Genomic DNA, 22239 nt, shown 5'->3' on the forward strand with positions numbered 1-22239 from the left:
GAAAAAGAGTTTTAAACAGTCCTCATCTGCCGTGCAGCAGCGCTGACACACACCTGATAAACGCGCGAGAGAGAGAAATGATGGAGACTTGAAGAGAGAGTGCAGAAAAATAGCTTCTATTTCGTTCATAACTTGAACAAACTACAACAGGTAAAGCTGTCATCTGTGTGGATATTGGTAATATCGTTAACAGTTCTCGTTTATAATCATAAGGCTTCTTCTTAACAAGATCTCAGTCCATGCTGTGTTCTGTTAATGCATGAACTTCATTATTTGAAGTGCACTTGGCGTCCAGTAATCGCAAAAAGCTTTGTGCTTTGTTACTTTATAATTTACAAAGTATCAGCTTTAAAATTATTCCAAATTCATAACAAAATTAAAACAAATACAGTTTTGGTGCTCTTTAAGGGGCTTTTCACATATCGCGCCTAAAAACGCGTGGAAAACGCTAGGCGCGCCACTTTCTGATTTTTTTCCAAAAGCCTTCGGGCTCTTGCGCTCCTGAGGCATCTGCCGTTGCTAAGCAACCATGACTCGCTCTCTCCATGAAGGCGCGTAAATTTCAGCAAAGGATAAATGGATTTGCAGCACTAAAAATCGCTTGCAGTAGCTCTGTTACTAAATTTATTTAAAAATGGCTATCCACATACAGCTATGATCAGCTGTTCCTTCAAGTGGAGCAGGCAGGCGCAATCGCGAGTAGTGCCTCAGTTCAAGCAGCACGTAAACCTATCATACCTTGCTCTTTACTACTAGAGTACATAATGAACATGAATTAACATCAAAAGGTAGGCTATTTTATAAGAGATTCTACAGTAAAACACTTTCAAACTGCGGAAAACGTGTAAAGCTTGTAAACATTGCAACGTAATATTAACCTCAGTAACCTTTCGGTGTCCATAAGCTCATCAGTCAGCTAGAAAAATAACTATAAAGAGGAGCATTTTGCTATATTTATGAGCTATTGAATTTTTATATTTTTACTTAACCTGTTGTCTACATGATTCAACTCCTCCTATAAAATTTAATTTTACTAATTAATAAAAACAGACTGAAAGTGTGAAAGACATGCACTCTTAAAAATAAAGGAGCTTAAAAAGTTCTTCACAAAACAATTGTGGTTCCACAAAGAACCATTCAGTCAAAGGCTCTTTGAAGAACAATCTCTTTCTGACCTTTTCATAATCTGTTATTGTCTTCAAATGTTAAAGGTTCTTTATGAAACCATTTAGACAGGAAAAAAAGTTTTTTCTATGGTATCATGAAGCACCTTTATTTTTAAGAGAGTGACAACATTTACAGGATGCATTGAGGAGGACCCCAAACTATACTCAGGGGCCAAGTGATGCTTATGGTCCATGATATTGGTACAGATTTTGTGTAATAAACAACGCATGACTGTATGTTTCAAGCTGGAAAAGACATTTAGCTCCCACTTTAAGTGAACCTTCATTCCCAGGTCATCTACAAGATGGATTAAAATGCTGATAAAGTCAAGAAAAGATGAGACAAACACGTCAGTATGATTAAAAAGTTAAAATGTAAAATAAATAATTTAAATAAAACGCATAAAACATGTTTATTCTGTGGCACCTAAAAAAATCATTTGGCACCTAAGTTTTTTTCTTATAGGAGCCAATGGCTCCTTACTCGATTTTTTTGTTTGGAGCCCTGTATATATATATATATATATATATATATATATATATATATATATATATATATATATATATATATATATATATATAAAATGCGGCCTTGATAAACATAAGAGACTAAACATTTTAAAATATTAATTTTGGATGGTAATGTACTCATGTAACCTAAACTTTCAAATCATTAGATATTTAGATAGATTAGATAATTAGATATTATTTTTATTGACCTCAGCAGTCATAAGGGGCTACAGAACATAGTTTCTTGTTACATTTTTTCTGCATTTTCCCGCTCATTGGTCGCAACATCAAATTTTTAAGGCAAATGTTTTTCAAATAATAATGCAACTCTATATTTAATTGTATTTAATTTTTTTTAACATACCCTTATTTGTATAGTTGTATTTTATAATAATCTGCATCTATCTGTATTTTTATGCTCTACTGTTAGTGTTATCTGTATGCACCAAGGGTCTGAGAGTAACGCAATTTCAATTCTCTGTATGTATGTGCTGTACATGTGGAAGAACTGACAATAAAGCAGACTTGAACTGTAAAATTACAATATTCATACTTTCTTTTATATATTTCTTTTCAAACAATAAACCATCAAACTTTTTTTTCCAATTGCTTTTCTTGATTTGATAATTGCACTAAGCCATATTATGATTTGTGCTGATTAATCACGCACCCCTGGTACAAATAGTATTTTTAAGCCCACTAAAGTACATCCTAGTTATTGGACCTGAGGCCCTTCCATGAAAATACACACACACACACACACATACTCTTAAAAAAAAAAAAAAAAAAATTCACCTTTGTCAAAGATTAACTGCAACTGTCGTGTTTTGCGCTTCTTGTCACAGAACTCCCTTTCGAAGTTGCCACAGCCTGAGGTGTATTGGTCCCATGCAATGTCCGGGAGCTGGACTACTCTCTGGGGACGAGGCAGACCCATCTCCATCTGTGATGAATGCAGATGATCAAAAACATACTTAAACCAGAATGCAGGACAAAGTAATAGGCATTTCAGACAACAGCAATGGACATTCCAGAGGAACCTTCTGCACCTGTTTCTGTAGCTGGTCCACAAAGGAGATGGGGTCAGACAGGGCTTCCTTCTGATGCCGTGCCAGTGTCTCCAGGTCCAGGATAGCTTGGGCTCGCTGGGCCTCCAGTACACTGATGGTCTGGAGCAACCTCTGATAACTAATGTGGAGGACAGAGGAGAGGGAAGGGCAGAGATGCTTGGTACATTATGAACAGCTGATGCTATGCATTTAACCATCAAACTTTCAGCAGTTATTTAATATTTAATTTTAGTGCAGCACAAGCACACACTTTACTAAAGAAAGTCCCAAACGTTCCTATAGAAATATATGGTATCACTTTATTTTAAGGTCCAATTCTCACTATTAATTAGTTACTTATTAGCATGCATATTACTATCATATTGGTCATTTATTAGTACTTATAAGCACATGTTAATGCCTTATTCTGCATAAGTATGTTGTAGATCCCTTAACATGACCCAATAACTAAAATAAATAACTACTCTAACTATTATTAAGCAGCAAATTAGGAGTTTATTGAAGGAAACCTCTTAGTTAATAGAGAATATGTTTTCCATATTCTAAAGTGTTACTAAATATATTCTATGAAAAGAAATTTCGCAAAAGGGTGGAAGGGTGTCGACTGACAGCTTCATGCAGGAACTGGCTTTTCTGCTTGTAACCAGAGATAGTTGGACTAATTTTAACTTTCAGGGAATATGTTTAAAGTTCAAATACTGATGTTCAACATCAGGGAGGTAAAATGCTATTTTATGATATATTGTAATTATTGGATATAAAAGAAGAAGAATTTGCAAAATTACATGCAATGACCCTAAACTTAACTCTAACCCTACAGTAAGAATATGTTGTTAATTAATATTATTCAGTACTTAATTAAATTTTTCAGTACTTAGTTTAATTAGTGCACTGCAAAATAAAGAGTAGCCAAAATCACTATATAGGTTCATGTTACATAATAATAATAGAGAGAGAGAGAAACAGGATTTCATGCCACAAATAATTTTATGGGATTCAGAAGCTCACATTTGAAAAAGCTTTTCTAGAGTCATCTTGATAGCTACGAAAAGATGACGTTCGCTGAGCGCTACAGAGCTTTGACCTTTTTTCCTGCACACCCTCAGGAAAAAGAATCCACAAATAGGAACACAGGGGAAAAAAAACAGGGGGGGGGGGGGATTGGGGGGAGCGAATTAGACAAAGATGCTCTTCTAAGCAGGAGATTCAGCCTACTGCTTAGTAGTAATCTTATTCAGAAGCTCAACAGACCTTGTATAATCAATCTAGCCTAACATGCCATGAATGAAAACCAACTGATGACAGCAAGCATCCAATCTCACCAAGAATTCATTTAGAGGACTTGCTCCATTTGATTTGTCTTACTTGAGGGCAACTGACTAGTTTTTCTTCAATTTCCTTGCCATTTAATAACTTAGACCCCAGAAGAGCTGTTAACAGCTTCTCGATTTAGATGCACAATGAAAATAGGCATGTAGCACTTCAGGCTGGGGGAAGCAGCCAATGAGCCCAAAACTGACGTTTGGCTGGCAATGCACTGCCACCAATGGGTCACCCATCTGAAAAGCAGACTAGAGCATAGACTATAAAACAGACAACAACAAAAAAATAAAACAATTTTTTTATATATATATATATATATATATATATATATATATATGGGCTTTAGGCCATTTTAACCTATACTGCGTCATTTAACCTGTACTGAATACCACACACTGGGATGCCATACTACAACTGCTCATAATAACCTCCATAAATCTTTTCAGATTAGTAGCCAATGTGAGCATGTTTACTGTGTGATGCCTTCCTTGTTAGTGAATGAAAGGCAGACTTGGCCAAAAGTCTTTAAACTGAAAGCCTGAAATTTAACCACAAATTTGAATGTCTCTCTCAATGCGCTCACATTCGAGCCATGTTCGAATATGTATAGTTTCGGTTCTCGGGCCAAGTGCATCCAGAATTTTAGGTTTCAGCTAGGTATGGGCGTTTTGCGCAAATATCACATTCGAATATTTGAGCTCACAAAAAACGAATATTCGAATATTTATTTAAATTAAGTTTAATGAGACAGACGTTATTTTTCAGCAACATTTATTGTTTCCGTCATTTTGAACAAGCTTACACACAATAAGCTTGAACATTACACATCGTGTTTTGTAGCTGAAAACCTTTAACAATGCGTGCAAACAAACAAAAGTACAGATTAAAAGCAAAAAAAAAAAAGTGAACAAAGAAAAAACGTAAAGCAGCCTGCAGCAATAAGGCTATTGTAGAACGTAGCCTACACTTAACTTTGAAACTTTTAAACCGTCAGCAAATCTTTTTTTCTTTTTTTCTATTGTTTTACATTATCTTGTTAAGAAACACAGGCATGTAAACATGATCGGGGGAAAGTCGGCTCCTTATCTAGTCTGATAACAATAAGGCCGGCCGCGGAGAAAACGTGCTCTGATGGCACAGACGTTGGCGGGACTCACAAATAATGCTGTGCTAAGCGAATAAGTTTTGTGAAGCGCTTCGTGTTTTGGTTTCACCACTGAATGGGATCCTCATCTGGTGGAATACATGGCTCCAGCAAGAACTGTTCCCACACAGCAAGAACTGTGCAGTGCGGACGCGCCTGGAAAAAACGGGCGCGTCGCACCGCGTGCGCATCGCGACCGTATCGCTTCCATTATGAAACGCCTACATTGGAATTAACGAACTTGGGCACGCAAAAGACGCGATATGTGAACGGCCCCTAAGAACTGCGGTCTTCTACATTACTTCAAATATGCCATGGAGAATCACAGAAAGTGACCGAATTGAAGAACATTGTTGCGGCATCTCTCAAGCAACGAATAAACACCGCTAACTTGGAGAATGCAGTGAAAAATCCTCTTCTCGCGTCTGCCCTAGACCCTCGGCACAAACATCTCAGGTTTCTCGATGAAAACATGAGAGAAGCAAGAAAAAAAAACTTTTTTGAACATTATCAGAACATTTTCCTTGATACGAGGATGCAATGCCCACTCGTCAGAAAAGGCTGAGCCAGTTCTTCAGCGATGATTACAGAGAGTCCAGCCGAGACGAGTGGGAACAGTTCTTGCTGGAGCCGTGTATTCCACCAGATGAGGATCCCATTCAGTGGTGAAACCAAAACACGAAGCGCTTCACAAAACTTATTCGCTTAGCACACCGTTATTTGTGAGTCCCACAACGTCTGTGCCGTCAGAGCGCGTTTTCTCCGCGGTCGGCCTTATTGTTAACAGACTAAGGAGCCGACTTTCCCCCGATCATGTTTATATGCCCGTATTTCATAACAAGAACATTTAAAACAATAGAAAAAAAGCAAAAAAAAATTTGCTGACAGTTTAAAAGTTTCAAAGTTAAGTGTAGGCTATGTTCTACAATAGCCTTATTGCTGCAGGCTGTTTTACGTTTTTTCTTGGTTCACTTTTTTTTATTTCTTTTTATTTTGCTTTTAATCTGTACTTTTGTTTATTTGCACGCATTGTTAAAGGTTTTCAGCTACAAAACACGATGTGTAATGTTCAAGCTAATTGTGTGTAAGCTTGTTCAAAATGACGGAAACAATAAATTTAGCTGAAAATTAACGTCTGTCTCATTAAACTTAATTTAAATAAACAAATATTTGAATATTAGTTTTTTGTGAGCTCAAATATTCAAATGTGATATATGCAGAAAACGCCCATCCCTATTAAAAACATCTCAACTTTTCAGAATGCAGCAAGCACACCGCAGGTCATGTGACAAGAACTAAACATTCAGCTTCATCCTTTACCGTAACAACGTTGAAAGCTAAGCCAAGATGAAGGAACAGCTGATCATAGCTGTATATGGATTGTCATTTTGAAATAAATTTAGTAGAAGAGCTACTGAAAGCGATTTTTTCGAGCTGCAAAACCATTTATCCTTTGCTGAAAATTCCGCGTCTTCGTGGAGAGAGCGCGTCATTGTTGCTTAGCAACGGCAGGAGCCTCAGGAGCGCTTCTGCCCGAGTGCTTTGGAAAGAAGGAGAAAGCGGCGCGTCTGGCGTTTTCCACGCGTTTTTTAGGCGCGATATGTGAACGGCCCCTTATTCATTCATTAATTATTTTTTGCTTGCATACATCTTCAAACATGCCGTGGAGAAATCACAGAAAGTGACCAAATTAGGTTTTATTTTGAACTTTTTTTTTTTTTTTGCGAAATTCCAATAGCATTTTTTTTTATTGAATAATTAGAGCAGAACGAATATTCAAATGTTCGACTATCCGTGCACACCGCTAGTTTCAGCCCAGAATTTTCATTTCAGTGGATCCCTAATATTAACCCTTTCTTTTGTTCACTGTGGAACTCCTTTACTAATATATACTGCAATAAATTAAGACTTTTCTAAAGAACATGAACTACATTTAAAAGGGCATGACAAACCACAACATAAGGCTGACAGAAAAAAAACCAACGTATCGATGCATTATCCCTCATGAACAAATATATAACGGGTGATGTTTGCATATGTGCATACCAGTGTACCACCACTTAATACTTCATTAATAAACATGATGTCTGATGTTTGCAAGCAAATTTTGTCTCAAATACAGTAATTTCATTGGCTGCTGTGCATGCGATCACATTAATGTGAACCAAGTGCAAGTTGACATGGTCAAATTTTAATGCTTTCCATTTAAAGACGTTTGGTTCTGTCTGCCTTCCGTATTAGTTGCTTTTTACAGGCAACCATCACTATAATGTCATATCAACAAACTTCTTACCCCAATCCTCCACATTAATGAAGACCTCAAATCTGAGGCTTGTTGATGAATACTAATCTAAATGATCTGAAGATCATTACAAGATCACTACATAACCATTGAGAATGTGCTAGCAAAGTCTTAAGAACCAACCAACAATGGTTTCAAAAAGACCCTCAACACTAGCATCACCCTAGTGACTACAATCCCCTGGCACTGTGGTGACCAGTTTTGTACAGAAAAGCACCCCTTGTTTGCTTCTCCAAAGGAAGTAATCTGCATGGATATATTTATAATTCAAATCAAACATACAACAAATCCAAATGAAAATGCAGGAGAAATACTGTCCCAGATAAGAAATGAGAATGATTTAATATAACAACAAAAGATAAATAATTCAGACAGGCTTCATAAACTGACGTGACTGCAATCTCTTTTCATTTCTATTGACCGAGCCAATCCAGTTGGCAGCTCCTGATCCATGCACTCACACTGTGAGATGGGCACACGCTGAATGAGCACGACCCAGGACAACCTGTCCACCAGCAGCAGGCCTTCCCTGGCTTATTACCTACCACTGTTCTGGAGACAACAGCAGCTGTTGCTCTGCAAGCACAGTTGACTATTACACTCCAGAGAACAAGTATGCAGAGTTAAGCAGAAAAACACTGAGATGTTTATCTAGGCCAACCTCTTCAAATTACAAAAGCACAAACACTATGAAAGCTAAAAAGACAAAACAAGACTCTAAACAAGAGCAGGGCAGACAAAACAAAACCTGAAATGCTGAGTTTTGACAACCAAATAAGTTTCCTACTACTTTTAAAGCAAACCTCTATAATATAATAAAAATAAATTTGATTTATTAAGCTAGAGAAAACTGAAATAGTAAGACCTGAAAAATACTAGTGGTACTTGCCCCTGCTAAGAAAAATTATGCGGTTGCTACTAGGGCAGGGCTATTCAATTATCTTCATTTCAGGGATGGATTATCGAATCAAATATTTGAAGGGGGTGGGGGCTGTCCCGATCTCTTTCTGGGGGGCCTATAAAATTAGAAACTAAATTGAAATGCATACTCAGCAGTAAATTAACTGACAAATTAATATTACCAACACCAACATCTTTAAAAGGTAAAAAGAGCCGTCTCTCAACTAGGGTTGGGCGATTTTTCCCATTTTATTGATTCATTCGTATTTAATGTTTTGCCATAATTTAATGTAGTTTTTTTTATAAATAGAGGAATCACGATTTTGAATAGAAATATTACCAAACGTTACAATTAGACACTTTTACAATATGACAATGTTAACAGTAAAAAGAAAATAATGATTTAACGGCATGTTATTAACAGCCTACATGTGACGTGCTCTGTGAAGGACCAGAAGTAGAATATATCATCAGGTGCCATTCACACAGAATGCACTTTTGTGCTGACAAAGATGCGACACGGGCAGTGGAATCAGAGAAAAAAGGAGGAGGATCAGGGTTGAACTTCATTTAACTCGAGCACCGCATTGTTAGAATGCCATTTCATGCATGAGATGCTGCAAGAGACGCAAGCGCTAACAGTCAAACGCGTCCATGTTTACACAGAAAAACAATGGAAAAGCAGCGCAATAGAATGAAAACCTGTAAAGAACTACTACTGTATTTATGATAGTTCATGTTTGCATCATGGTAATATCAGGCTAAAAGTTGCTGTTCATTGTTTTTACAGAACATTTATAGTTTATAATAGTCTATGGTTTTGGACATTCAGTCATTTTGAATTACCCTGACATTTTTGTATAATTTCTGATCATATGTATAAGACACTTGTACAACATGTAACTGTAGTTCAAGCATCTTTTTGCAAAGATATTTAGCCCTAACAAGTTATTTGTTTTACATTGTTGACAACTTCATGTGTGGTGCACTTGGAATATAATAGTTTTTTTAGTTAACTAATCACACATTTTTTTGTATATTTATATTGTCATAATTAATATATTATTGTCAATTTAACACTGAACCTCCGAATTAATGTAGAAACAACAAAGATGGCATATTTTAAATGTGTTTAATGGCATCTTTTTACGAAGTAGCCTGTTATTAATAAAAGCCAGTATCATTGATACAATACTGCTACTAATGTCTCTATTAAATGCATTTTCTCCCCAAATTTAGCTATTAATTTTAGCCATTCAACATTACAGTATAATTGAAAGCCATTTTTCTTCACATTTAATAGGCTCTAAAATATATAACTTTTACTTGAAGTGAACTTAAGAATCTTCACAAACTATAAATTGAATATACAAACTATATAGATTTTTTTTATTCAAGCCACGAAAGTTACTCAGCGAGCAGAGCAGTAAGTGATTTCTCTTTTTCTTTTGCTCTTTGATTTACATAAGTGACAGATTGCAGCAGGTTTTACTTTAAAAGCAGCACTGTCACTTTAAATTCTGATGCACATGACGCAGATCTGACATTTTCTCCCAACTCTTTACGTTCATTTAGGACTTCATTACTTATTTCAGACTGTGTTTACGAAGTCAGTCGCCAAAACCACGCATTTTGACATACTCGTGTATGTTTGCCTCTTGAAGCACTACTAGAGCACTTGTCTGAAGCAACTCAGTGTATGAGCAGACTTTCAAACTATATGCCATTTGACAATCATCTTTGTCCAGTGTCTGCACTATTTCATGCCATGATTATGACCGATAACACTGTCTTCATTCTCGTTTAAACTAGAATTGTGGATATCTCATAACACCCCCACACAAACGCTCGTCAACTCTGCCTTCTATTGATGTTGCTGTCTCCAGTAGATTGTTGTTGTTCCGTCTTTTGCTTTTAATTTTATGGCTGGCAAGGGGCAGTGTGGACAAACTAATTAGTGCAAAAACAATTCAAGGCACCAATTGAATATCTCTGTACTAGGGATGTAACGATTAACGTTATGGGAGTCGGTTGAAAATCGATGCAAATATGTGACGATTCAAATCGGTTGAGATGCTAAATAAATCACGATTCAATAAGGGGTTTATATGAATGTATGTCTGAAGGGAACTTACTGTCTTTAGAAGAGTATAGATGGTATTTTTTCCTTTTAATCTTACCTCTGTATAATGCACATTAATGTCTGCATTAAATCAAAATAGACTATTTACTTTACTAGTTCACATTGCTAGTCTTGATGTGAACAATTAATCCAATAAATTAAAGTTAATCCACTGAAAAAAATATAAGTGAGACAGAGAGGAGGAGCGCAAAAATAAAACCAAGCCCTCTATTCAATATTCTGTTTTAGCTGGAAATACGCCACTACACTGAAATAAAGTCAGCAGCAATCTCCGGTTCACGCGGACTTCACGCAGACTGCTGGCAGAAAGTGAATCTGCTTTTCATTCAGCTCTTCTGCTGTTTCGGTTTCATGCTGATATTTTTTTATGTATAGTTTCAGAAAACAGAAGTCAAATCATTCTGTTTTTGCTTCAAATTTCGAAATTATATAATTTAATATAGATTAAAAACTGCTAATGTTGCATGTATGCAGCATCTTTGTTTGGATCAAGACTGAAATGCAGTGGTTGCCTGATTCTAATTTTAAATGGAAAGAGCACAGAAAACGTTTATATATATATATATATATATATATATATATATATATATATATATATATGAAGATATTTATTTTATTTGTGCTATTTATTTGATTTGGGGCTTGTTTTAAAATTTCTATTTAGTTTTGTTATTTACATTCCTATTATATTTAAATTGTGCTATTTAGCATAGAGCTGAAGACCTTTGATAAGATAATTTAGATCATCTTACGCGGGCTCGGGCTTGCGCTCCGGTTTGCGAGCTAAACAAGCGGTCATGTGATGTGTTTGTTTCGATTAGCGCGAGAAAGATGCGAAAATGGATGCTGAGTAGGTGTAACGGAGGCTTGCCTCTGGCGATTACGTTTTGGTTGCACCAGCAACTAAAGCAAAGTCTCAGGTGTGGAAAAGTTTTGACCATGTTTATAATGAGAAAAATTAGTGAATAATGACGCACCATCAGTGAGCGCAGGAACGCACTGAAGCCATCTACAGTGGATTCAATCATTTTCCTCCACAAAAACATGCAAGCTTAGCCTAATCTCTGTGAGTAAAGGGTTTTAAAATGATAACTAAATATTCATTGAGTCTTAAATGCATAATGTGGACAGAGTATTTACGCTAATGTTGGCATTATTTTATCTGCTAGTGGCGAAGCAAATCCGGCGGAGCCTTTATCTTAATTTTGTTATTGCCAAATACCCATCTTAATTTAAAATGTATCTTAATTTGATTTGTTAAAAAAAAAGACTAATTTTTATTGGTGCGTTGGTCTATTTATAGGCTAAATGAGCCTATGTCTATTTAGAGTGCTGAGATGTTAAGATGTCACAGAGGACTTATTTTATTTGTTTATTCCAACTTCCAAGTGGTCTATTCTACGTCAGTTATGAATAAATTATGTTAAAACATGTATAAATGACTCATTCTTGGCAAAAGGCAAAAGAGTTCTGTGTGTGCGCACATTTGAATAATGTCGGGCTGTAAACGGGTTCAGCCTTTTAAAAAGCCGTCAATCAAAATGTACTTGTCGGTCTCGGGACGAAACCTGTCGGGCTCGGGTCAGACGCTGACCCGCTTTTTATCCAAAGCGACTTACAAATGAGCACAGCAGAAGCAATTAAAACCAACAAAATAGCAATAATATGCAAGTGCTATATTAGTATATTATTATATTGTTATATTTCAATTTCACAAAGAAACATGCAGCATTTTGCCCAAGCAATAATAAAAGGACACATTTAATAAAAAAATTGCTTTAAATCTCGTTTTGTAAAAAAAAAAAAAAAAAGTGAATCTAATTGAATAGTAAAATCAAAATCGTAAATTGAATTGTGAGTTGAGTGAATCGAAAATCTCTACCTTGTACTAGGGCAGGGTTCCTCAAATCTGGACCTCAAGATCCACTTTCCTGCAGAGTCTAGCTCTAACCCTAATCAAACACACCTGAGCATGCTAATAAATGCCAATCAATAAAATCACAGGTAGGTAACTTTGATCAGGGTTGGAGCTAAACTCTGAAGCACATTGGACCTCAAGGGCAAGATTTGAGGAAGGGAGTAACAGGGCTTTCTAGGATATCTGTTTTGGGCAAAAGTTAAAATAATAAACCCTACCAGCTAAAGATGCATGACGCCCATTTTTTTTTAGCTTGGTTCTACTCAGTGGTGCCCAATCCTGTTCCTGGAGATCCAATGTCCTGCAAGGTTTAGCTCCAACCCTGATGCTCCAAAACCAACTGAGCCAGCTAAGTAATCTCTTAGCAGCACTTGATAATTACAGACAGGTGTGTTGGAGCAGGGCTGAGACTGAAGTCTGCAGGTAAGTAGATCTCCAGGAACAGGATTGGGCACCTCCTGATGTAGTTTAATGCATTTAAAAGTTTAATACTTTGTGTTTGGGGTTTGTTCATAGAAAACGCATCAAATTAATAAATCCAAAAGGGCACATTAATAAACAGAAAAGGGGTTAAAGGACAATGCATATCTTGGTTTACCAGAACTGATGACTTCAGACAGGACAGCATAAACCTGAACATACTCTTTGTTGTGTTTGAGAGCCAAGTGATCAGACTCAAAATAGTAGACATCCTCCTCTTCCTCCTCATCTTCCTCAGCCTGAGCGGCCAGCAGCTCTTTGGTGAATCGCGACACTCTACTATCTGACACTCCAAACTCTCCACTGACCCCTGCTTTCTCTGAGTGTTCATTGTCTGCCTCGCTAGAAAGCCCCAGTGCATCATGGGGAAGGTCTTTATGGCTGGTGTCCTCAGAGGAAAGAGAAACTGGCATGGAATCCTCCTTCAGTGAACCATTGTCTATGTGTGGGGAATTGGGTTTGGGGGAGCTGGCTTTGGGCCCACTACCAAAGGCAGCACGGCGTGGTGAAGTCCTCAGGGTGTATCTGTGTTCTTGAGGCTCTGTGAAGGAGGGGGGCTCTGCAGGCAGCTGGGAGGCAGTCAGCACCACCGTTTCTCCTGAGATATTCAAGCAGTTGTCAGAAGGGTCCTGCGGCTCAGCCTGAAAGCCGCCATTGGTGCTCTCCTCTCTTGCGAGCTCATCCTGAGCCTGGCCGGCATCCCCTATGACATCCACTTCTACCTCCATTTCTGGTTCCCGGGATAACACGACCTCGGCAGCTTCCTCTGGGGTACAGTTCCTCTCACAGTCAATCTGAGGGCTGTCAGTCTCATTGGCTTGCTTGGGATGAGGGGATCTACAAGGCACAATAGGGTCGGGGGATGAGGGTGCAGCCTGGCTGCCGTTTAACAGTGAAGGATTGTTGTTAAGCGTGACAAGGGAGGCACAGAGCTCTGGGGGTAAGGCTGCAACTTCTGAGTCCTCCTTATGGAGGTCAGTGAGGCCATTGGTGGCCTTGACGGTCTCGCCGACCTTCGGCGGAGGGGCAATCTCCTCCACTGGGCCGTTCTCTTTCTGCTCTGTCTCTTTGTTGAGACTGAGCGGAGGGTCCAAGGACAAGTTCGATTTGGCGCCCTCGTCATTTTCCTTCGGTGCAGCACAATCAGGGCTCTCTGGTTTGAGAGAAGGTTCCTCCTCTACCCCCTGCGATTCACCTGAGCGAGGGCAACGTTTGGCCTTTTTCAAGGCGGGGGATGCTTCCGGCCCACCCCCAGCCTTGGGCCGCTCGCAGGTGTCCGATTTGTCTGACTCGTCCTTCTCGGAGCTTGGCAAGCCTCGCTTTCCGTAGGCTGGCAAGGGCTCACCCTCCGCCTTGCTCTCGGCTACCTTTCCGACCTGTGCTCCGGTCTGCTGGTAGTCCTGCTTCTTCTTGGGTGAGCGGGCTCTGGGCACAGGAGGCTGAGAGCTCTCTTCTGGCTGGGCGATGCTGCGGTTCCTGAGGGTTCGACCACAAAAATTCTCATCCAATCCATTAATCCCCACTGATGATCTTGTGACGCGCGAAGAGCGAGATGCGGCCATACTATGGTGGGTGCCTACTGTCTCCTCATTGTGGTGCTCTCTCCTCAGCAGCAGAATGTGGGCACCTGAGGGACATGATGAGAGAGAAATTACATATAATTGAGATTCAAAGTTCCATTTACTACACAGAGCCGTTGTTCACTGACAAGCTGTGCAAAACATGAGCAAAATATGATCGTATTTTGCATAGCTTGTTAATGATTAATGGCTCTGTGTAGTAAATGATGCTGCATGTTAAAGAGTGCAGGTGATGGAAATTTACCGCTGATTACAGAACCGACTTTACTGACAAGATGCTTATTAAAGGGTTAGTTCATCGAAAAATGAAAATTATGTCATTAATAACTCAACCTCTAGTTTTTTCCAAACCCGTAAGACCTCCGTTCATCTTCGGAACACAGTTTAAGATATTTTAGATTTAGTCCGAGAGCTCTCAGTCCCTCCATTGAAACTGTGTGCACGGTATACTGTCCATGTCCAGAAAGGTAAGAAAAACATCATCAAAGTAGTCCATGTTTCATCAGAGGGTCAGTTAGAATTTTTTGTAGCATCGAAAATACATTTTGGTCCAAAAATATCAAAATCTACGACTTTATTCAGCATTGTCTTTTCTTCCGTGTCTGTTGTGAGAGAGTTCAAAACACAACAGTTCAATGATATCTGGTGCACGAACGAATCACTCGATGTAACCGATGATCTTCAGATGATCTTGAACCAGTTCACCAAATCTAACTGAATCATTTGAAACGGTTCTCGTCTCCAATAAACATTAATCCACAAATGACTTAAGCTGTTAACTTTTTTAATGTGGCTGACACTCCCTCTGAGTTCAAACAAACCAATATCCCAGAGTAATTCATGTACTCAAACATACGTGTGGAGAGAGAACTGAAGATGAACACTGAGCCGAGCCAGATAACGAACAAAAGATTGACTCATTCTCGAGTCAAAAACCAGTTGCATCGGTTTTCGGATCACCGGTAGTGATGGGAAGTTCGGTTCTTTTCCGCGAACCAATTCTTCCGGACATTTCGATTCAATAAACCGGTTGAAGAAAACGGTTCACCGGTTCTTTTGCGCTCGACGTAATGACGTCATTGGTGATGATTGCCCTTCATTCAAGCCTTCGGTTTACCCACGCTCATAACATTAGCACAGAATCAGTTCAGAATCAATCACCAAAAGAACCAGTTCGGTTCAGATGTTCTGTGTGTCAGTCTGCTTCACGTTGAATCAAACATGCACAGTATGATCAGCTCCTCGGTTCTCGAATCTGACGTGTCTTGACAGAAACGGTTCTTGACTCGAGAACGAGTCAATCTTTTGTTCATTATCTGGCTCGGCTCAGTGTTCATCTTCAGTTCTCTCTTCACAGCAGTTCAGTCAGTGTACTGTTTGAGTGCATGAATTACTCTGGGATATTGGTTTGTTAAAACCCAGAGGGAGTGTCAGCCATATTATAAAAGTTAACAGCTTAAGTCATTTGTGGATTAATGCTTATTGGAGATGAGAACCATTTCAAACGATTCAGTTCGATTTGGTGAACTGGTTCAAGAAGATCCGGTTACATCGAATGATTCGTTCGCGAACCGGATATCATTGAACTGTTGTGTTTTGAACTTGCTCACAACAGACAAGAAAGAGAAGACAATGCTGAATAAAATCGTAGTTTTTGATGCTTCAAAAAATTCTAACTGACCCTCTGATGTCACATGGCCTACTTTGAAGATGTTTTTCTTACCTTTCTGGACATGGACAGTATACCGTGCACTAGTGTTGTCACGGTACCAAAATTTCAGTATTCGGTACCGATACCAGTGAAAATCCACGGTTCTCGGTACCAATTTCGGTACCAAAGCAAAACACAAAAATATGCTAATTAAAAAAAAATAACTTTTTAGCACTGAAAATAAAACCAATGCCATTCTTTATACTTATTTACAATTGTGTTTAAAGTTTTTCTACAAGTTATATAATTATGAAAAACAGTAAACAAGTTTCACCCAAATTTAATTTGTCTTTTAATTTATTAAATTTAAACATTTTATTTTTGGCAAATAAAGGGGATTTGCTATTAAAATTAAAACATGGAAGAAATATTGTAATTTATTTCTTTAAAAAATAAAGACATTTTTGAAAGTTTTTTCAACACTAGTAGCAGTATCACATACATTTTACTAAATATATTAAATATATTTCTAGCACAATTTATTTTCTAGCACAATGCCTTTATGTAAAAATTAACTTTTAGGCCTAATGAATGCATATTTGTCATTTTAACTAAACTTAAGACTGGTGGTGATGCTTAAGATATTTTTGGTCATTGAGGGTTTCTGTAAAAAAAATAGTAATAGATCATATTAATTATTATTAAAAGATAATACTACTACTAATTCTACTATCATACTAATGTATATAAAATGCACTATGAATTGATGAGCTGCTGGGTTCATGAATATTAAATCACGTTGTCTGCGTTCGGTCAAACTGATTTGCTTTTGCGCCAGCCAATGAAATTGCCATTTGTGCATTAGCTCCGCCCACTACCGCAGAAACCGGTATGTATTCTGCTTGTTCAAAAATGAATATGAATAATTCTAAATGAACTCCATTATTTTGACAGGAGAAGACAACAAAGAATAGTTTACATATAGCGTGTCGATTCAGCGTGGTAAGACTCTCGCTCTCTCTCTCTTTGCATGTGTGAGAAACAGCGCTATCAGTAAAGCGACGGTGAGTCGTGCGCCTTCACAAAGAGTTTACAGAGCATCAAATACAGGTGCGCTGTGCGTCCATTGAGATGAACTGAAAAGTTCAGATCGCTTGATGGAGAGAGAACTCTGAAGATCAGATGCTGAAATTAATGCAAGCGTCATGCGCTTCAGTCTATGTAGTAAACAAACCCGCAAGTCTCTGCCATTCATTAATTCACACAGAGACGCGCAGAACAAATATGAACAGGATTCATATTTCAAACAACTTTTGCGGCTTAACATTTACAGATACTGGTCCATAGAGATTTGATTTCATTAATTTATGCTAACTTTGACAAATTCTCCATATTAAAATGTAAGTTTCACTTTCATGACTGGATTTTGAGATTCCGTCCTCGTTTTCTGCTTCGCGGAAATCATAGCGCTGAACCGAACCGAAGTACTGGGTCTTTTGACAACACTACCGTGCACACAGTTTCAGTGGAGGGACTGAGAGCTCTCGGACTAAATCTAAAATATCTTAAACTGTGTTCCGAAAATAACCGGAGGTCTTACAGGTTTGGAACGACATGAGGGTTAGTTATTAATGACATAACTTTAATTTTTCGGTGAACTAACCCTTTAAATATTGCATGTGATTTATCTTGCAGCCCTAATGATCAGTATACTAAACATCGCACATCCCACGATGTGACTATCGTGGATATGTACATCACGATATCGATGCTCAAACTATATTATATATATAATAATTATATATTTTATATATATATATATATATATATATATATATATATATATATATATATATATAATATTCACACATAGTGTTAAAATTGGGATCTCTAATATATTCTAATGTTTTAAAAGAATTATCTTCTACTCAGCACGGCAGCTATTATTTGTACCGTAAAAAAATACATGCCTGATTCAAGACTCAAAAATGGCCAAAATATTATTTTACTAACTTACTAAATTTAAGTTAAATTGTGCTTTGTTTGAATAATGTCTGCTAGAAGGTTAAAAAATGTTCAGTGTCAAGTAACTATTTTTAAAAACCACATTTTGGCAATTTAATTAATGCAATGGTGAAAAAAAAAAGGCAAAATAGGCCTACATGGGGGAAAATGTGAAAAACTGTGTTCGGTATTCGGCCCAGTGTTTCATATTGTTTGGCTTCGGCCAAGAATTTTCATTTCGGTGCATCCCTAATTCTAACGCTTCTAGAACAATCACAAATCATTCTTGCCATTTCTGTAAAACATTGTATTTTTTGCCAGCTAGACAACTTTATCTGTGTGTCATATTTAAAAAAACACAAGAAGACGATTTATCAAAAAGATAAACACATGATGGTCCAAAGAACCAAATATGGAAAAATTAAGTAAAAGAAACATTTTAGCTAAAGTTTAAATAAGTGACAATCTGTTTGTATGTAGTATGTCAAGAATGAGAGTGCATTCGTGGAATATCTGGAATATTTCTAAGGAGAGGAAATGAAGGAGAGAGGGATCTTTATTTATAGCTTTTTATGCTAGTGAAAAACATTAACTAGATTTCTGAAGAAAATGTGATGTCTGCCTGTGCAAAAGTTGCAACCACAATGCCAAGATGCTGCTATGAAATAATTTTCTCGTTCAAGACAGTAGAGCCAAGGTCTCAGATCTTTCCTTAAAAGCAAATCTGTAAGATTATTTTGCTTGCTGAAGAAACCTAATAGTACAACCCTCCTTAAAAAGCTGCACAATTGGAGATAATATTAATGTCAATAGCACAAACATGATCTCCAGTTTATTACTATGTGCATTAGTAAAAGTGATGAGGCTTGAGCAAACAACACTAACAAGATTCCCACAATAAATCTTTAATGTGCATAATTTCAGAGGAAAATCTTTATTGCAAGTTCTTCTCTCTTACTCTCACGGTCTTTGGGTTTGGTAAAACAGAGTCAAACATACACCACTGGAGAAATAACAACCTACGGGCAGGCTAGGATCTACTGTTATCTAATATTCTATAAATACGTTTGATATTCAGATGTTATCTGAGAGTTTCCCACAAGCTATCAATCTACTTATCACACATGTGATCGTTAGGCTTTCCCTGGTGCATTTTTAACAGTTGCTAAAGCTGCAGATGTGAAGGGGGATGGTCTGTATTTAAGCTGTTTCATATCTGAGCTATAAAAGAGCTTTTCAACAACAGCCACTACACCACAGACCTTCAGTCTTGAAAAAAATATCATGGGTGTCTCTAATGAAGCAGTAAGTGCACCGCAGAATCCTGTGGGCAGGGTCCAAAATTAACATTTATAAAACGGATCGTTCCTCCGCTTTGTGTCGTGCCTAACAATACCCCTTAGCTGTTATAAATTCACTGTAACCCATGGCTTCTTGGGGCTTATTGCTTTATTATAAAGCACCAAAATTTATGTTGGCTGGTAACGCTAGGTACTGCAAATTTACATGATGTAAACTTAAATGATAACTATCTTAACGTCACTGATATGTAAAGCCAAAGTATATTGGGGGTGCCTTCAAGTAAAATTATACATCCATGTTCCGTTCTGGCTTGAAGCCATTTTCATTTTTAAAATAGTCCGCTGATTTCAGCACATCCATGTACATGAAGACTTGTGCGAGTTATTTTAATGCTTAGAAAAAAAAAAAAGAAAAAAAAAGGTTGAAGCGACAAACACAGCCATCCACACTCATGGTAAATGGAGTACACTTTGAAAGGCTTGACCACTCAACTGTTCAAGATGGAGCAGAATGCAAAAATTTAGATATACCTGGGTCCTCTGAGAGTCACATCAGATTTAAATCAAATGGCCAACCAAGAAAAAACTTCCAATCAAAAGTCTTGTGACCGCCCCTTTATGGATTTGGAATGATGAGGGTGCTAAAAGAATTTAAATTTTTGGGTCAAGTATCCATTTAAATGTTTTAAATGTCCCATTATTAATAATAAAAAAAAACTAGCCCTAAATAACAACAAAAATTCAAATTCACAAGCCGTCGGCATGTGTGGCAAAAAGCTAATTTTGGACCCCGAGTATGACAAATGAAGCAGTCAGCCCAAAGACCATGGGAATGGTAAAAATGGGCAAAATCTACAACGCAGCAGCAAAAAGGCACCACATTTCAGCTCCCTCACAGGAGTCTGAAGGGAACACTGGGCTGGTCCTGTCGTCTGCATTACTCAATAATTAGTGTGGTACTAAAGTCAAACAGAAGCTTGAAGCGAGACAAATAAGATTACACCATATCAAATTCCTCAATTGCCTCTATTCTGCTAAGGCTGTGCAAGAGGATACATCTAGGACATATGCAGTAGGAAAAAAGGGTTATTTTAGGTTTTATTACCAGAACACGTCCACATAAAGCCTGTCCTTGAAGAGAGAGAGAGAAAAAAACCCCCACTGTTTTTATGAAACCATGGCTCTAGATATTTCACTAAAGACCACATCACTTTCTGCAGTCCACACAATCACTGCCATGTACCATTAGTGTGATCCGAATGAAGAAATGCTTCGAATAAGATTTTGTACTGCTGACATTAGTTTTGCTTGAGAAATGAGAGGCACCTGAGGACAGTCTTACACGCATCCCTTATTCACACTCCGCTGAAGCCTCCTGCTGGGTGTCTAATGTGATTTGACCATGCATATAAAAAACGAGACAGAAAACAGACAGAAGGCGTGGTGTCAGGCCTGAATACTAAAAGCACTAAAACGGTTAGAAAGCATGATTTTCCATTACTACCCATGTCTGTTTAACTACTTGAATCGATTTTCCTCTCTCTAGAAATACTATTACAAACCTGTTTTTTTCCATACAGCAAATCCAAACCTGTGGTCTGAGCTGAAACAAACACATACAGGCTGATAGACCAAGTTCAAATATAAAGGAAACCTTTGCCTTTTTTTCCCTGTTCTCTCGTTTATATCAATTTACTGATCTAAAAAAAAAGGAAAAAGGACAACTATAGTTATCATGACCGTAAACTGAGCTTTTGTTAATGGAGGAGTCACCACTAATGTCATCATACATACTACAACCATTCTGACATGAGTCATTTGTGCATAATGAGGTTATCTGGAAACTCAAATATGAGTAAGTGAAGGTTAGGTTGCTTGTCTTGATATCTGGAGTAAAGCTTTAAATAACAGAGCACAATGGGTGATGTAACACACTCACAGAAATATTTCACCCAAAATTTAAGATTTATGTAATTTTATTACATAACAAATTCCCATTTATATTTTTTTCATAATTTTAACACAAATCTACCAAATAAACTTTATACGATTTATTTTCATTAGGATAATAAAACCTATTTATTTTAAATGCATAATCCTCAGGGTTTATGTAATTAGTTTATGTAAAGTGTAATTATTCTTAATTAATAATAAAAAGTTTATTTATTTAAAATACATAAAGTTTATTGTATAAATTGCATAATAATTAAGAGAACTAAATCAGGATAATTAAAAAAGTTAAATAACATTCATTTGAATCATGTTTAATGTATGCTTATATACTAAACCAAATTAAACAATGCATCACATTTATGCAATTGTTTCCCCATCTTATAAAAAAAAATAGAATTAGACAAACACAAAAACAACTCTATTAGGTTATTTGTGAACTTGCCCACTGTGCAAAGTTACGTCCAGTGGACGTCTTTTTATGTCTTTGCAGACGTTGAAAAGACGTCTACTGAGGAGCCAGAATGAAAATTTTTACGACGTCTTTTTTCGACGTCTTCTGTACGTCCGATTTAGATGTTCACAGAACGTCCTTACAAGGTTAAAAACTAGTTCAAAAGTGGTCAGTGGAAATATTTTCAACATCATTTAAGGTTCATTTAGACATCATTTATACTGTTTCTGGACCAAATCAACACTCTCAGGATGCATTAGATTTAGACTCATGTTATTTCAATGTAATTTCCAGACACTGTGTTTGTCCTAAAATCAAGAAAATAAAATAATCTTCATGAAAT

At 37.3% G+C, this 22239-nt stretch overlaps 1 protein-coding gene across 2 annotated transcripts in view; it reads right to left on the minus strand.

Annotated features, from left to right (window-relative positions):
- LOC132155175 (ZZ-type zinc finger-containing protein 3-like) overlaps positions 1-22239 on the minus strand; it is a 59011-nt gene that overhangs the window by 27310 nt on the left and 9462 nt on the right. For both annotated transcript variants that reach the window (XM_059564032.1, XM_059564033.1), the window contains exons 2-4: positions 13119-14583; positions 2726-2864; positions 2472-2619 (exon numbers count right to left, since the gene is read on the minus strand). In XM_059564032.1, the coding sequence (XP_059420015.1) occupies positions 2472-2619; positions 2726-2864; positions 13119-14518 (1687 nt within the window). In that variant the 5' untranslated portion in view covers positions 14519-14583. The remainder of the gene's footprint in view (positions 1-2471; positions 2620-2725; positions 2865-13118; positions 14584-22239) is intronic.

This window comes from Carassius carassius, chromosome 12, assembly GCF_963082965.1.
Source record: "Carassius carassius chromosome 12, fCarCar2.1, whole genome shotgun sequence".
NCBI classification, from domain to species: Eukaryota; Metazoa; Chordata; class Actinopteri; order Cypriniformes; family Cyprinidae; genus Carassius; species Carassius carassius.